Here is a 16,696-nt window from a genome sequence, read left to right as displayed (position 1 = left end):
TTTGCTCATTCAAGCTGTCCAACTCGCTTCTGCGCCTCTACAGCAATGCAGTTGCAGCTGCACTTCGCATCTGTTTTCAACTCTCTCCCTCAAACTTCTGTTCCTCCGACCTCCTTCTCCCCTGCCTTCCCATTCGGTCGCTGCTTTCCAGCTCGGCAGAGATGCTGAGATGCTCGAGAGCCGTGCTGTGCGGGTATCTGAACAGGCTTCGCTCGCTCTTTGCAGCTGAGTGTTGTGCGAGGTCGCATCACTCTTGACCAGGTCCAACCGAGCTGCCGATACCGAGACCGCGCTAAATGCTGCAAGCTTCGAAAAATTGTGCTCACTACTTTTTTTGACAGGCAGCCGCCACCCCCGAAAACCTCGCCGCTAACCTTCAAGGTCCGCCGTCTTGCCCCTCCTTCGCAATCAGTCGGACTCAGACAGGACCGAGTGGCGCTCGGTTGCGAGAGGTCGAGGTCAAGTGACATGCAAATCTAGTGTGAGTGACTGTGTGACAGCTCCCTTTTTCGCCGTCGTGCATACATCGTCTTGAACCTGAACATGAGGACTGAGATATATAGATGACCATGGTCGTGAGGGAATGCCACCTCCGTCGCCCTTGCCATCCTGCAACCGCCCAGGACCATTTTTCCCGACCCTCACTCTCCGACTTCCCCTGCTCGACTCGTATCAACCATCCAGAGCCACCAATTCACGTCGTTTTCCTCCTGTTCAGCCTGTCTATTCTGGAACACCTCGAATTAAAAATTAGCCCTTTGCAACGCTAGGTAACGACCTATTCACCCTTTCCCCGTTCCAAACCACTCATTTCGTACCTTGCGACACCTGTGCTCCTCTTGTCTTTGTCGAGATGGCAGCCGTCGCCCCCGGACTCGCCATGCCTTTCAGTGACACCCTCCCTGCCACTTACTCTGGCTCTGCCGCCTTCTCCGCTGACCCGCAAGTCATCTTCAACGTCATCCCCCCTTCCGCTGGTAAATCCTTCCTCGTTCTCCTTATCGTCATGTGTCTCTGTCTCGGCGCTGTCACTATGGAGCTCTTCAACCACATCCGATTCGACATCAATCTCATCCGTAAACCGGGTTGGACACAGCCAGCCAAATTCGTCTCCCGTATCGCCTATCTCTCCTGCCGCTACCTCTCTGTCGTTTGTTTGCTTCTTGTGGTGCTTTTCCTTTGCTTAAAGTTTGATGATTGCAAAGCAGTGCCCGAGGCGTTCAACATTTTGGGTATGATTCTGCTGGATTCGGTTTCGCTGGTCTTTGTGCAAAGGACGATGGCCTTGTATGGTTGGAAGCCGAAGATTGTTGCTCCGTTGACAATGTTCTACTGTGTAGTGCTGGCTGCTGCGGCAGTGTGCATTCCTTTCTATGGTGTCGGGTACAGGATCCCAGGAACCGAGTTCTGTGCATACAATACCCGCAGACACCTCACAAGGACACTTGCAGCCAACATCGTCTACAAGTCTCTCAGCATGAGTTTCGATGTCATTTTGCTCCTTCTCACTCTGCATCGACTTGTCGACGGCGGTCTCAAAGCAGTTTTCAGCAAGAAACCTCAACAGCTTTACTCAGGTATCACGGACCGCAGCTTATCGAGCTTCCTCATTCGCCAAGGTTTCCACTTCTACGTCCTTCAGCTGGGTACCGACATTTTCTTCGTCTCGACCTACTTCAGTCTCACCGAGCCTTCGTATCAAGTTTTGGGTACTGCTTTGATTCTCTGCATTCCACCCATTGCCGCAGCAGCTGCATTCAGAGAGATGGGCAAGAAAGCCTCTCTCGTCACAGCAAAGAATGCAGACGTGAACGAGATTATGAACTCTACCAACTCTCCCTCTGGTGATAATTCTGGTGCTCGAGGTACTCGTAACCGACAGGGCTCCGCCGCCCCTCTTAGCGGTATTTCCGCCGAATTGAACGGTGTAACTTCTGTGACCGGAGGAGTAGGTGTCAACTCATATGTCCTCCAATCGCGTTCCAATCCAGGCACTATCAGCGCCCAACCCGAAAAATTAACCCGCATCTCCTGGGGTGGTCGACGCAACCCGCTCACCCGCTCACGCAACGATCCCACCGATCTTGAACACAACAGCATCCTCGTCACCATCGGCACCGTCTCTCGCTCCGAAGACGTCGATCAGGAATGGGACGGTGGCTCACCTCGTTACTCTTCCGACAATCCTGATCCTGAAACGCTCGAAATGCAGCGTCAGTGGCCCAGACTGGCGATCCAAGGTACGGATGAAGCTGCGCATAGATCCAGCGAAGGTCATAGTTCGACGCAAAAAGTGGATTCTGAAAGGGCTGCATTCGATCCTGTTACTGTACCAACCTTGGCGAGAAGGCCGACGGGGCACAGCCATAATCCTTATCTGGGGCATTTGAACGGTGGTGGAACAGGTGAAAGTGCAAATTCGAGCCCATGGATTCCTCAGACTCCAGAAAGCCCTTACCCGCCAACACTGCTGTCGCCAAGATCGTTTTCGAGACATGCAGCAACATGTGATGCAGGTAGGAGCAATAGTATCACCCGCGCGCCATTGTCGGCACATCCTCCTGTTGAGGAGGAAGATGATAGCCCTTGGCGTTCGCTCTGATCTCAGTCTCCTCCGAGCCGGAGCGCCTTGTACTTTATAGACTTTGAATGATAAGATGTTGCCACACTAGATTGCTCACTTGTATGAAGAAGAGATCCTCTTGAAGACGAAAGCATTATCAGTATGTTAAAATAAGGATGAGGATATCAATGTATACAAGAACCCGAAAACTCAAAACCTTCCAGCTACGGGAAAAGTCAAAGCAACACCCGACCAAATATCTTCCTCCTGTCTTCCCTTCTCCGAATTCCTCCTCGACATTGGCGTATCAGGAAAATCCAAGAAGCTCTTGAACTCATGCAACGAACCGAAGCTCGACCTGTTACTGGTGCATGCAGAAGACTCATACCCTGAACCAGGACTTCTACTGAGGTCTGGTTCTGGTGACAATTCTCCTCCTTCCGAACTCAACCCTCTTGTACGACCAAGGGTGTAATCGAGAGCAGCTGCAAAGTGTTCTCCTGCTTGCGAACCCACCGGAGATACGATAGGGCTCAGCTTTGCCCCTCGGTTCGATGAAGGTTGAGTGACATTGATAGGTTCTAGGATAGCGGGTACTGAACCAAGGGAAGCGTAGATCGCTTTGCGTTTGTCCTTGGGGCTTGTGGGTCCAGCTGGAACGTCTACAGCCGGCTCGTCCGGCTTTAGCGTCGGCTTCGAAGGGCGACGGATGGACTTGAGCGGTCGAAGAGGATGCTTCTTCTCCATCGCTACACACAAGGGCTTATCCTCATTCGCTGCATCTTTCTCCGTCGCTGAAGGCGAAGTGTCTCCACTAACATACGAACTCGTATTGTAGTTCGAGGACATACTCGATCGCAACAAAGGCTGATCTGAGACTCTCGACGTTGTAGATGCTCGTCGAAGCGATGTCGCCTGTTGCGCACCTGCACTGGCACAAGAATCATCCGTTCCTGTGGCGACATGAACAAAGTTGGTCGGACGAGAGATGGTGATGGAAGCTGGTTGGTTTTCGCTCTTGTTACGTCGTAGGAGTTTGAGATGAGCAGATATGCTGGTTTTGCGGGTGAGTGCGGATTGACGTGGTGGTAATGTTGAGGTGGATGCTGCTGGTGTATGCTCTTCCTTGTCCTGCATCCATCGAAGGGGCCCTTTGCGGGTACGTGCTGCAGCGGCGGTGGAGGCAGAAGCAGGGGAAACGCTAGCAGAGCGAAGGAGTTGCTGAACAGCGTTGTCAGCGGCGCTGTTGCTCTCTGCAAATGTGACGGGCTCATCAATGTTGAGGATGTACTGCTGCTGGGGTCGCTGTGCCGATTTGACTGGCTCTGGCGTGCTTGGGGTCAGTGTCATCTTCGCATCGCTTCCAGCCTTCAGCGACTTCTCCCCGAGAACAGATGTTAATGCCGCAGTGGTGGGGATGGAAAGTGAAGGATCTTGTAAGAGCTCCGTGGGGATCTTGGGTGCTGGTTTTCGCTTGAGGTTGCGTGTAAATGGTGCTGCTGGTTTGACGGTGAGTGATGATGAAGAGGTCGAGCAAGGGGAGTCCTTGGCTATCGCTCCTCTCCAGAGATTGGCTTGCGCTTCAGCTCGGAGCGAATCCGTAAGCTGTGATGATGCCCTGCCGTGAGCTGTAGTCATGGTGGATAGCTAGCTACTGGCGCTGGCAGCCAACGATGGTTGTGAATATGATTGACAGAGTTGAGGACAGGAGCGTGGGTTCCTGCACCCGAGCAGCTGGAAGGCGCCTGCTCTTTTAAACAGATGTATGCTGAAGAATGAGGAGGGTGTAGATGATGTGGAAGAAAGCAAGGTAGTGTCAGACGGCCAAGTGTCATGTAGGAATGCTCGGTAGAGGAAGGCGGATATCTCAGCGAAGATGAGCGGAGTTCCGAGTCTGGCTAGAATGAAAGCACTAGGAGGAAAAACTGGAAGGCGGAGTTGGGCGACTTGAGAAGCAAAGGCTTGCGATGGTGGGCAAGCAGCATCCAAGTTCAACGAGGCTTAGACCAGTTGGTGTGGGGCAACTGTGTGGCTTTGCTATTGCATAAGCGAGGACTGCCTAAGCACAAGATATGCTGTGCAGGGTTCTTCGAGGATAGGAGATGAGATGCAAGAGACGCATGAACCACAAGCACGATGAGAGCCGAACAAAGCTGCGCGCAGACCGCCTGCTTCTTCGACAGAACCACAGTAGGACGTGGGACCCCTGTCCATCCATCCATCTTCCACCTCATGCACACGCTGCTCGAACGCATTGTGTGTATGCTTTTTGACATGCGCTTGCATTCGTTGACAACATGAAATGAAAGATGGCGTTGCACCACCATCAACCATCCTGTCGTGCCGTAAGGGTGAAGAAAGCATGAAAGTTGGGTTGACAAGGGTTGCCTCGTCCTCGTCCCACCGGTGACAGAGCCGGAGTTGGAAAGTGTGGCCTGCTCGCAACGGCACACAGCGGGGTCCGGAGGCGAGAACCAAGGGGGGAAAGGAGGATACACACCCACAGTCGAAACAGAGTGGGGGCAAGTTTGGTAATCACGTGACTTTGGTCACCTGATGTGATCCGTGGTTGGCGAGAGACAGAGAGAGAAAAGAAAAGCAAAGCAAATTGGCCTTTCTTGGCCTGGACTTTTGAATCAGAAATTCCCGTGTTGCAGCCTACCTTGTGGCATTTGAGCCAGAGCGCGAGACCCAAAGGAAAAGTCTCGAAAGCGGATGCTGGATGACGTCTTGAAAGTGCTTCCCATCTCGCCAAGCTCCTTGCGAAAGGTCGGTGGACCCTGGCCGTACAAGGAAGTCCGGTAACCCTTTCCTCTTTTCTTCTTGTTCTCACTTCCAACCGTTGTACACTTGGGCCCGACACAGCCAAGAAACTTCTGTTCTCTCTGATCTATCCGTAGGTTACGGCTGATTGCGGAAGTGTATGTGTGTATGATATGAGGCTCTGGAAGCATGAAACTTGAGCTTCTATAATTACAATGACAGGTGCTGCAACGGCGTGTTCAGATCGTGTCTCGAACCTGTGGACGCGCCGGGACGCTGGCCCTGACTCCCTTTTCGTGTGTCTCCGAGACAGGCTTGTCCCCGCCATGGCTTTTGTCTGAAGATACGGAAGCTTTCAAAGTCGACCATCATCCACCTGCTGTTCATGCGTGGATCATGTGGATCTTGCAACGGTAGATCGGATCGGCAAAGATCCCGATGATCGCTCGTTTGGGTCAGCGCCGGGGACGCGGATGCAGGATGCAGGTCCGAAGACTGTACCTGGCAGCCACATCAACGGGACTAGACCGCCAATTCGAACGGCTACCAACTTGAACGATGATGGCGCTGGGACAATCCGTGTCTTTGCCTAGCCCTACCCATCATAAATACCGACAATGAGAGTGGCCGTTGCCGACAATGGACCGAGTAGTTGCTGATCACATAAAGCAATGATCCGACGATCACTTGAAGAACGCTATGAGCAGGATCAGTGCGACGATCAACGCTCCAAGTATCCACATGGTGCCTGCATACATTTGGAAGAAAGCGAGACTCTCGTTGTCAGCGTGATGTTTTCCTGAAAACTCCAATGTAGCAGAGGTTGGCGACTCACCGTGATCCTTGAGGCTGTTCCTTAGGCGGTCCATTTGGTTCGAAGCGCCACCCAGCCGCAGTCCTGTCCGATTTGCATCGCCGTCAAACTCTTCCAGGAGCTCCTGGTGCAAATCGAGCTCCTCGTTCATTTGGAGACTCATCTCATGTTGCCGATTGAGCGAGGCTGAAAGCGCATCCAGGTGTTGGTCTTGGTCGTCCCAGTGTTGCTGCTGAAGTCCTGCCAGGTCACGGGCTGTTGCATCTTCTAGTATTGTGCCTTTCGCTCTGTTTGTGGTGCCATTCGATGCTCTCGGTGTGGTGTGAGTATCTGTTTCGTCCTGATCATCGGCGAATGGGTTGTTGTCCGGCGCGAGTGGCCCTAGGTTCGACATCGTAACTATTGACTGCGCTCGGAATCCAACTTGATGACTAGAAGCCTCTGCATCGCCTTTGCGGATAGAAGCGGCCAATGAAGAGCAGTTAAGGGCGGCCCGCAGCTAGAAGGGTGTGTGAGTTGTACTGAGGAGAATAAGTGTCGTGGAGGTTTGATTGCATGCTGGAGTCCGTGCATGGACTTTGTGTCTCGGAAGTCGGGAGTAAGAACAAATTTACGAGAGTGCTAAGTGTTACAGCTATGTTCGATAACAACAGAAGATTCGAACGAAATTTAGGCTGAATTTCTGACGTGGTCCGCTTCGGAGAAATTTTCACTCGCCTGGATCAGCATACCAAGGCATTGGGATTTTGGCGATGCTTTTCCTCAAAGCGACGAGCTGAGCCAATCTGCGCCTCTCGCTTGCGGGAGACCGTTGAGCTCCTATGTATCGGTGACAGTGTTCATGTTTGCCTTCTCAAAAGAGCTCCAGATCAGACCGTCTGTCTCGAAAGCGCTTACACCGGCCTGAAAGCCTGAAAGGGAGAAGCTAGCCGGAGTCGGCACTTTCGCCGATTTATAGAAAACAGAAAGTTTCCAAGAGCTCTCAGGTTTGAAAATGGTTCGGACTATGGATACCTTAAAGCCTTGGAGCGAGCCAGTTCACGGACTCTGTCGGCTCATCCGGATGTTCGGACAGCCCGGGTGCTGTGCATCATGCTGGCCTGCCGCACAAAGACAAGCCACAACTCGCTCGATAGCGACCGGCGTCCTAACACTCCACGCTTCTCCTTCCTCGGCTTGGATGGTGGCTTCTTTTTGCAAGTAAAGGCGCCACCCGTAAACTGTCTTCCATGCGGCAGAAGCTCGGAGAGAGTATTTTGCACTCCCAACGCCAAGGGTTGCGCGGCAGAGGTGAAGAGAAGCATGGCGCACGTCCCCGAACCTGCTTTCGAGCGGGTGCTCCAAGTCGATCGGTCATTTCATTCGCATTCGCATGGCGGTGGCCTTTTGCCGGCACGACCGACTCTCCTGGCGTTCGAGCGCGCCCGCCCATCAGGAAGGGCTCATGTTCGCAACGCCACGCTGTCTGCTGCGGAAAGGGAAGACCCGAGAAGTCAAGGTCACGATCTATCCGGAGCAGTGCTTGGAAGTCGTTCGGATCCGAGAGAAAGGGAAGACAAATCATGTGAGCGTGAAGCAGGCTATGCATTGAAAGTTTGAGGCCAGCCAGCAACTTCATTCGCCAAGGCTCTACTGCAACTCGCAATCTATGAGCTTCTCTCTGCCTCTGAGATCGAAATCTTTCAAAGCGTCTAGCCGCCTCTCTAGATTCTTAGCTGAAGATCGTGACAAACCAATTTACGTGTCGCGGTGATTTCATTCTGGGAATTGCGCTCGCTCTCTTTGACAGGCGAAAGAACGCAGGAAGAAAAGAGAAAAAGGTGAAGAAAAGTCGTTTTTTCTTTTATTTACCCTGAGAACGACGCCTGGGAACGGTTCATTCGATTGCGAGTTGGTCACTGCTGCTGTGATGCTGCTGCCCGCTGGTGCCGATGCTTGGGAAACGAGAGAGCTCGGCAACGGAAAAAGAGACAGCTGACCCTACAGGTTTTCCAGATTTGCAGCAGAGCTGAATAACCGGCTCATACGAACATCCCCTCTCTCTATTCCCCTCAAGCTGTCGTTCTTTGGCTGGCATGAACAGCCAGAGAGGCTTGCGGCTGGTCCTCGAGGTCATAGCTCTGACGAAGAAAAAATCATTTTCATCCCCTAGCTCTGCCTCGTAACCTAGGCTGACTGTTATTGATGCAACAAAGACAAAGCGCATGCTCCCACGCTACCGGTGAGTTTCGTCTTCTTATCGGGGCGCCTTGGGTCATATCCTTGAGAAAAGATTAAGAACCCAAGCCAATACTGTAGTCAAGGAAGCCATGCTAAGGTGTAGGTCTGAACGCAAGATGAATCTCGAAGAACTGGAGGATCTTTAGTCGTGAGCCAATTCTAGTCTGGCAGAGGCAGAGGAAGAGGAAGAGGCAGAGAGAAAAGTGCAAAGTGGAACCCCTCTTGACAAAGTGTAAGCGAGACAGAGAAAGCTTGGCTCTTGCTACGTCACTCTCAGGAAAGAAAGAGAGCAACGCATCTTCATGCCTGCTCGATGTCTTTCGGGCTAAACTCGGACGCAGCAGTCGAGTGTCAAAGGCTCGCTCTTGTGTGTTAGCTTTCGGAACTCTTTCCGTCCAAGCAACTCAGCATTTTGTCGCTCAATGAATCAAGTGACCGATCTGTCCTGTCGCATGGCCCTACCGACGATGACCTTGAGATGACCTAAGGGCTCGTTTCCCTTTGTCTCTCGATTCTATTCATACGAGGTTCTCCTTGGCAACGCAAAGCATACCCCAGAATCAGTCTCTTCTGCCTTCAGTCTTAGGCTTCGTTCTGGTTGGCGGATTGTCCTTGGCTCTCAACCCGACTTTGATTCGAGATTGAGCGGTGGCGTAGCTAGTAACTTGCAACAGCCCAATCGCCCGCACCATCCTACTTATCGCAGCTCGGCGGCATACGCCCGAGTCCAGGCGAGACCTCAGGCGCTGCTCTATCGCATCAAAGCCGACACTCTTCAGCTGCCTCAAGTTGCGTTGCTCCTCTGCTACTGCCATCGGTCCTTCCGACAGTCAGGCAGCCTCAAGCGAGAACGAGTGAAGCTGCATAGCGTGCGTGGCAGTCAGCAGCACGGATTCAGGTACAGCCGAAGCATCATCTGATTGGCTTCCTAACAGCAACAGCCATAAAGACGCTACATTCTTTCTTCTCTCCTCTTTCTCCTTCCCTCCGCTCCAGCATAGTCTCGATCTTTGCGGGACTCCACCCTTCCTCCTTTCCTCCAGCCTACGACTACAAAAGCAACCCGCACCTGTCAAAGGTCCCCATAATCCACCCCAGCTTCCTTCGCGCCTGACCATCTCGACGTTACTTCTGCTTTTTCTCAACTTCCATTACGCAACAACCATGCGATCTCGCCGCTCAAGTATGGCTGCGGCCGAGCAGCAGCCTTCCACAGCTGCTGACGTCGCCGTCCCCATCGACATCAACCTTCCCGGCCGCAACAGCGCTAGCAACAGCGCCAACAACAGCCAGGTCGACCTCACAGGACACCAGATCTATCTGCCAGAACATGCTACTGGTGACTCTTCCTTGCAAGGCGGCATGTACGAGCTACACCAGGTCCAGCCTCACGAGCACGCAAACTCCGGTGAAGTCGTCAGGGACGTCAAGACCGGCAAGCATTACAAGAAGCGGCCTGTAGCCAAGCCCGCTTACTCTCTCGGTCACACCACTGGTGCTCCCACCGTCTCAGCTGCTAGCGTTCGTACTACTGGTCGAATCGGTCTTGGTCACGCTTTCCCAACTGAAGAGCAGAACAGGCAGTACAAGGCAGAGAAGGTGGCTCGCAGGTCCAACAATGGTTCCGGTACCAGGTCACCCTCTGTCGCTGGCGCCAGCGTGAATGGTCACCGTGCTTCTATGGATGTCAACACACTTGAAGGCAGGGCTCAGCTTTTCCAGCAGCTTCGTGAGGTCATCCACGACGAGTTTGCCAAGGCAAACAAGGGTCAGAGCGAAGAGCTGAGGAAACACGTGCATCAGGCAAATCTCGAACAGCAACAGCGCTTCGAAGATCACATCGAGGATGTCAAAGAGATCATTGCCACTGAGCAACCTCTTTCGGAGGATGGCGTCGACTCTGACGGCTCGGTCTTCAAGAAGTCTAAGGGTCCCGACTCTAGCGAGACTGCCATCGCCACCACCGACGATGACAAGGCGCTCTCTTACGAGAGGAAGAACAGCGAGGGTACTCGCGTCATCGACGGCCAAATTACTGCCATCAAGGATCCCCAGCCTGCCGAACGCGGCTACCGAGATGAAGGAGACGAGAGCGACGATGAATACGAGTTTCCCAACAAGTGGGCTGCCATCCGATACAAGCTGCGCGAGCCATTCGCAGAGTTCCTAGGCTGCTTCATGCTCATGGTCTTTGGAAACGGTATCAACTGTCAGGTCAGCGTCTCGAAGCTCTACGATCCTAGTGCTCCTAAGGGTGACTACCTCTCGATCTCGTTCGGATGGGGTGTCGGTGTCGCCATGGGTGTCTGGGTTGCAGGTGGTATCTCTGGTGGTATGATCAACCCAGCTGTCACCCTCGCACTTGCGATCTTCCGCAAGTTTCCTTGGAAGAAGGTGCCAATCTACATCTTCGCTCAGATCCTCGGCTGTCTGGTCGGCTCGTTGTGCATCTACGGTCTCTACGTCAACCCTATCCGTGCCGTCGATCCTAACCAGACCGAGACCACCGCAGCGCTCTTCACCACCTACCCTGCCGAATTCCTTCGCTCACCCACAACCCGCATGAGCGCGTTCTACAACGAGTTCTTCACCTCCGCCATTTTGCTCATTGTCATTCTCGCCATCGGTGATTCGTCCAACACGCCTCCACCCGATGGTATGGCACCTTTGGTTCTCCTCTGGTTGATCTGGGGTCTCGGTGCTTGTCTCGGCTGGCAGACTGCTTATGCGGTCAACCCCGCTCGAGACTTGGGTCCTCGATTGATGCTGTACATTGTCGGATACTCGCCCAAGATCCTCTGGACCTTCAACGCGTGGTACTGGCTCTGGACGCCCATCATCGCAGTGTGCTCCGGTGCCATTATGGGTTGCATCATCTACGACACACTCTGCTACACCGGTGGCGATTCGCCTCTCAACATCAAGTCGAAGAGGGGCGCTCCAGCATTTGGACCAGGATCGAAGGAGAAGATGCCGGCCGCTCTCAGTGAAGCTTAAGTGCTCAGTTTTTTGCTCCATGTATCGTCTCAAAATGCAAAGTTTCTCGTCAGTTTGTAGTTGTATCAACAGCATTAGCTTGTCATCATTCGCATTTGTCATCAAAGTCAGTTCTTGCATCATCTCTATCCCAATCTTGCCTGCAGACTGATCAGATGTCATTGCTAGTATCTTCTATATGAGACCAAGCATGTCTCACAGCAGCCACACGTTGACCCTCCGCATCAAACATCCTCGCAACATAGGTATGAACCAACGTTGTATACTCCAACGCCTTCTTCACTTTCGTCTTCTGATACGTATACGGGCAGTCCAACGAAACGCACTCCACCGGTTCCGGTCTTTCCATCCCCGCACAAGTGCTACAAATCCGATCAATCGCCACTGCTTGCGCCTCCAACCTGTGCAACTTTGACGCGACGCTATGCATGCTATCCGTCGGCGATTGACGACATTCGATGCAAACCAACGCTTCCGTCCTGTTGGAGCAGAGCAGGCAGGTTTCGGTGGCATAGTGCGAGTTGAGTGTGGTCAATGTTGTCGAAGTTGCTGTTTTGATCGGTTTTGGTATTGAGGGTGAAGATGTTGGTTCTTCCTCATCTAAAGCCTTGCCTTCCAGTCGCTGTTGCTCTAGTACCGCTGACAGAAGCGCCGCGGTCGGCCGCTTGTTCCAGTAAGCGTTATTTGGTTTTGGCATTTCGTGGAACCATCCTTCCACATCCGCACCCAGAAGATTGAACACCCTAGCTAACGGAGGAATGATCGTTCGGGTGATGTAGTACATCGCATTGATCTGCAGTTGAGGGTTCTTGAGGAATGCATCGGGGGACACGGCTTGCTGGTTCAACTTTGCCCTCGGTTCACCTTGCGAAATGATGTACGGCACTCTTTCTCCATATTGCGGCTCTGACCTGGGATCGGCTAGCATTCTCCTCGAAGAAACCGCTGCACCGGGGGGCGGGGCAACCTTGTCACTATAAGAACCCAATTTCACCTCCTTAGCGAAGATAAAGTCTTGTGGGCTGACTCTGCCCTCCAAGATCTTCCGCCATTGTCGTTGAAGATAGCTCTTGACGATACTAAGATCCCTCGAGCGGAACAAAATGCGAATGCAAGCTTCGAGCATACGTTGGATCGCTGGGTGGAAATCTCTCCTGACCGTCTCTATCCCTTTTGCATCAAATCCAGGTTCTCTTTCGTCCAGGGTTTCGTATTTAAACCCAACATACCTCTTTTTAGCTAGCAGGACAGAGGGTAGGTAGACTTTTTCGAACTTGAGCTTAACCGGTCTCGGATTAAGACTGGTGACCTTATCCGCAATAAGGTTGCCCAGTCGAAACGCTTCTTCTTTCGTCCGACCTGGGAGGTAAACGAAAAGCGAGTCGGTATCACCGTATACAACTTGTGCACCCCATTCCTCGGTTCCGTTGATGAGATCCATTGCCCTCTCCAGAGTTTCTCTTCCCGTCTGAACAATTGCGTCTGCGATCTCCACGCATGGCATACGACCCGAGAAACTTGCCGAAGTATATCCGTAGGTCACGTTCGCCAAAAGCTTCAACGAGAGCTGCCGAGCATTCTGAATTCGCTGAAAAGACTTGTCTGCCTTCGTCCCCTTCATTGAACCTTTCACCATAACCCTCGTATCCAGAATCTCTGAAAGCATCTTTGCTAGCAACGACTTTCGAACATGCGGTTTGACGAACAACAAGCCATTACTCGAAATATTCACATCGTCCTGTAACAGACTCAGCAATCCCTTCGGCGGAGCATAATCCACCACTCCGAATTTGCTAGTCCCTTTAAACCCCGCTACACGACCGAGACAGGTCGAGTAGCAGAGATTGTACGCAATCATGATGGAAGGATAGAGCGATTGAAAATCCAACACAATCAAAGGTCCTTTGTAGAACGCTGACTGTGGCTCCATGATCAACGGCAAGCATTCTGCTGCGTTTTGCTTCCCTACTTGAGCTCGGCTTGGAGAGATAAGGACAAAGTTCTCGGGTTTGGCGATGCGTAACATGATGCTCTCCACCTTAAACTGACTGCCTCTCGAAATGACCGAGAAGAAATCAATTCCGTAGATCCTGGCAAACTCTGCAGTCCTCAAAACGAATTCCGACTCGGCTATGATCTCCAACTCCAACTCCACCGTGTCGACAAAATACAACAATGCTTTCCTCATCAACTCCACCCTCCCTGAAACAAACCACTGCGTCAACGTCTGGTGCGAAAACTTGGGCATCCGTCTATGCAGTAGATGATAACAAACATTCTCCAGCGTGTAGAGGTTGAGTGTAAGCTCGCCTTTCATCAGCCTCCAAAGATTTAGAGTGTGCCGACCAGTGATGCGTAGGGCGGAAGATTGGGTATAGGCGTAGTTGTCTGATTTGCCACCTGCTCTACCGGTGTTGTGTACAACAGATCGACCCAGTTGGGGCACAAGATCAAAATCATACTCTTTACTGGCTCGTTCGATAATGTACCCCCATGAAGAGGAGTGGATTTCCCATCCAACGATGATTTCTGGGTCAAAAGCCCGAATCAGATCAATCAGAGTGTTGAACAATTCAAGTTCATCTTCGACGACTTCGACTGCAAGATGGGAGAGTCCCAGTCGGTCTGCGTTCATGTTTTCATTCGCAACAAGGATCAATCCTGTGCGTAGGTCGGGTCGACTACCTGTGTCTTGGAGATTCTCATCTTCGTTTTGGAAGGAATATATGATGGCTTGGACTGGGTCGAAGGCGGGGTCGGGGAAAAGGTTGCCTCGTGTGGTGGTGAGCACTTCGACGGCGAGTATCGTCATGTGTTGCTTGTCACGCGCGACGAGGGTGGTTGCTTTGTGCTGGGAGATCTTGAAGCCGTAATCGTTGGTCTGGGTTAGTCTTTCGATTTGCGAGAGCAGTCGGGCACGGCGACGTTTGGAAAGTTGTTTCTCGACGATCTTCTCCCTCTGCCTCCAAGCGCGGGCTTCAAGCATTGTCGGTGGAGGCGGACCGAATTGCCAGTACAGCCGTCGGGGTGGCTTCCCCTGCTGAGCAGAGGTGTCTGCGGATGACTTGTGCCAGTGCTCAAATGGGTGTAGATAAGGCAAGGTCCGTGACTGAAACTGGAACATCCGTCCCGCATATTCTCGAGGTCGAGCTGGGACATCATTCGGATCACTAAAGAAAGGCTCCAGATGGACCTGGCGGACGATGGAGAATAGCGAGAAGGTCTCGACGACTGTTTTGAGGGACGGAGCTGGCTCGTGAAAGGTGAACAGTCGCTTGCCTAATTCCGAGCCGTTGAATGGCGAAGTTTCAGAGACGGAAGTCATCGTGTGCGACCCTCGCTTCGTACTTGAGCCATTAGACTTTGCTGTCTCCGCAGGCGAAGGCGACGATTCGCTTGCGAATCTCACTCTTGTCGAACGGCCGGCAGTCGCCGATGGTGGTGACTTTGTGCTGTTCGTACCGTTGGTCGTGCCAGTCGAATGTTCGTGCTTGGCTTGCTTGAACTTGCACACGCTGTCTTCATGGAACTCTCTCGACAGTCTGGACGATGGACTCATGGTGGGCGTCTTCGTCGTATTGCCCAGAACATCAGCATATCTTCGCTTCTTAGGTGTCGACGAAGGGCTCCGGCTGAAGGTGCTGCTTGTTGACATATTCGAATCCGAGCTTTCTGTACAGTGCCATCTCCGAGGTGGCCCTTGACCGTCGTTCACATTTTCTGCGGGATCAGCAGCTTCGCCTTCGGTCGGCTCGTCTTCCCCATCTGATGGCGGGTCGTTGTTGCCGGCCACGTCTTCCATTTCTGCCTGATTGAGCCGGTTGGTGAATTCCTGGCTCTCGAAGAACTTGGCGTCGAAGTCCTCTGGTTGCCCCTTCATTTGTTGCGTCAGCTGAGGTGGGTCGGTCTGATCGGAATCGCCTCGCTGCGTCTGTGAAAGGACATGCTGAAGATCGTAGAGCTTGGAAGAAGCAGAAGGTCCCGTGCGCTGCGAGTATGGATCTGCAGCATGGATCTGATCCTGATACGGATGAAAGACTTCGACGGCATCAAAGGTAGTCATGATGTAATGGTCTAGCCCAGAACGATCGGTGAAGTGGTTCGGTGCTCGTTCCCGCGGCAATGTCTTTTGCTTTTCATCTATGAGTCGCTTCTTTAGTAGCAGGCGCATGCGGTCTTCTGAGTTCCATGGTGGGGACTCTCCAGTGGCGTACAGGCGTGGATCTCGAGAAGGATCTTCTGTAGGTATAGATGGTGGAAGACCCGCCGCAGCTCTACGATCCTTTTCGCCCTCCCACAGCCCCGAAAGACTCGGCACGAGGATGTTCTGCTCCGTCCCTGAGTTGGGAGCCTCATCAAAGTCGCGATGTAGGTCTCGCTGCTTCAGCCTGCGCCGATTGATGATCCAAGGCGCACTAGCATCTGCTTCCAACTCGCAATGTGTTCCTCGATGCACTTCTTCCGGTTGAACGTGGGTGTAAGGTATTGAGTTGCGGTCCCAGATCTTACGGCGAGAGTCGGGAGGTGATGGCTCATCCGAAGCCACGGTGCTGCCCTCCGGTATTGGCAGGCGAAAGCTGACATCGTCCAGATCAACATAGTCGCAGCCAAAGATGTTGTAGTCGAGCATAAACTGAAGCTGATATCGGATGTGAATCTCGAAAGGCTGAAAGATGGTCTTCATGACACCGCCTGATTCGAGGATTGTTGCAATGCGGTAGTTGTGTGATGGATCAACAAAGGAGATCTTGAGGAAGTAGGAGTAGCCGACGTGGTAGCCGTAAAAGTTGACGCCTTTGCAGAGGTGGATAGCAGCAATAAATTGGTTTGCTTCTGGGTCGTCCGGATTGCGGCGCAAAGAGACAGCCATAGCCGCGTTGAGCTCCCTACCGAGACGGTGGATGTATCTGAGCGCGTCACCTGGATCGAGCGAGCCTTTGTACTGGACGTAGCAGTAGGGGTATACGTTATGGATGTGAAGACAAACTCGTTGGCCGGCAGGTGTTGCACCAAAGATGCGAAGGATTGGGACCTTGCGCAACGTCTGACCTTCGGCATTGAAGGCACATTGCGTTCGATCTAGCGGACCAGGTACGGTGAGGATGTGATCGATGTTGATCAGTCGTACACGAAAGAAAGGGTCGGATGAGGTGGGGTCCGTCTTTTCTGTGCGAGGTAGTCGGGCAGTGTCTCTCGGTGCAGCGCTGTCCACGGTGGTCATGGTGGCTGAGATGGTCGCGGTCTGCCGGCTCTTTGCCTCTTCATCTTCTTGTGCGCCTTCTGTTCGGCTCTGTGAGTATCAGCATGGGTGTAGGGTATGGATGGAGGTAGGAAACCGT

The 16,696-nt window shown here is 52.7% G+C and overlaps 6 protein-coding genes across 6 annotated transcripts; 3 read left to right on the top strand and 3 right to left on the bottom strand.

The window, feature by feature from the left end:
• Positions 1-853: 853 nt before the first annotated feature.
• UHO2_02456 (uncharacterized protein) lies at positions 854-2,602 on the top strand (the record flags this gene model as incomplete). Its single annotated transcript, XM_041555244.1, has 1 exon — positions 854-2,602. One exon carries the CDS (start codon positions 854-856, stop codon positions 2,600-2,602), a length of 1,749 nt encoding a protein of 582 aa, XP_041411178.1.
• A 171-nt stretch (positions 2,603-2,773) lies between these two features.
• On the bottom strand, positions 2,774-4,201 carry UHO2_02455 (uncharacterized protein; the record flags this gene model as incomplete). The annotated part of the gene is made up of 1 exon (XM_041555243.1): positions 2,774-4,201. The coding sequence occupies one exon, from the start codon at positions 4,199-4,201 to the stop codon at positions 2,774-2,776; it is 1,428 nt and encodes a 475-aa protein (XP_041411177.1).
• Positions 4,202-6,009: 1,808 nt separating this feature from the next.
• On the bottom strand, positions 6,010-6,534 carry UHO2_02454 (uncharacterized protein; the record flags this gene model as incomplete). The annotated part of the gene is made up of 2 exons (XM_041555242.1): positions 6,010-6,074; positions 6,162-6,534. The coding sequence occupies 2 exons, from the start codon at positions 6,532-6,534 to the stop codon at positions 6,010-6,012; spliced, it is 438 nt and encodes a 145-aa protein (XP_041411176.1).
• A 698-nt stretch (positions 6,535-7,232) lies between these two features.
• Positions 7,233-7,739, top strand: UHO2_02453 (uncharacterized protein; the record flags this gene model as incomplete). The annotated part of the gene is made up of 1 exon (XM_041555241.1): positions 7,233-7,739. The coding sequence occupies one exon, from the start codon at positions 7,233-7,235 to the stop codon at positions 7,737-7,739; it is 507 nt and encodes a 168-aa protein (XP_041411175.1).
• A 1,785-nt stretch (positions 7,740-9,524) lies between these two features.
• On the top strand, positions 9,525-11,357 carry UHO2_02452 (uncharacterized protein; the record flags this gene model as incomplete). Its single annotated transcript, XM_041555240.1, has 1 exon — positions 9,525-11,357. One exon carries the CDS (start codon positions 9,525-9,527, stop codon positions 11,355-11,357), a length of 1,833 nt encoding a protein of 610 aa, XP_041411174.1.
• Positions 11,358-11,508: 151 nt separating this feature from the next.
• Positions 11,509-16,578, bottom strand: UHO2_02451 (putative catalytic subunit of DNA polymerase zeta UPR-1; the record flags this gene model as incomplete). The annotated part of the gene is made up of 1 exon (XM_041555239.1): positions 11,509-16,578. One exon carries the CDS (start codon positions 16,576-16,578, stop codon positions 11,509-11,511), a length of 5,070 nt encoding a protein of 1,689 aa, XP_041411173.1.
• Positions 16,579-16,696: the final 118 nt, after the last annotated feature.

The sequence above is a fragment of the Ustilago hordei genome (assembly GCF_900519145.1).
Source record: "Ustilago hordei strain Uho2 genome assembly, contig: UHO2_contig_04, whole genome shotgun sequence".
Taxonomy (NCBI): Eukaryota; Fungi; Basidiomycota; class Ustilaginomycetes; order Ustilaginales; family Ustilaginaceae; genus Ustilago; species Ustilago hordei.
This window is presented reverse-complemented; position numbering and strand designations above follow the sequence as displayed.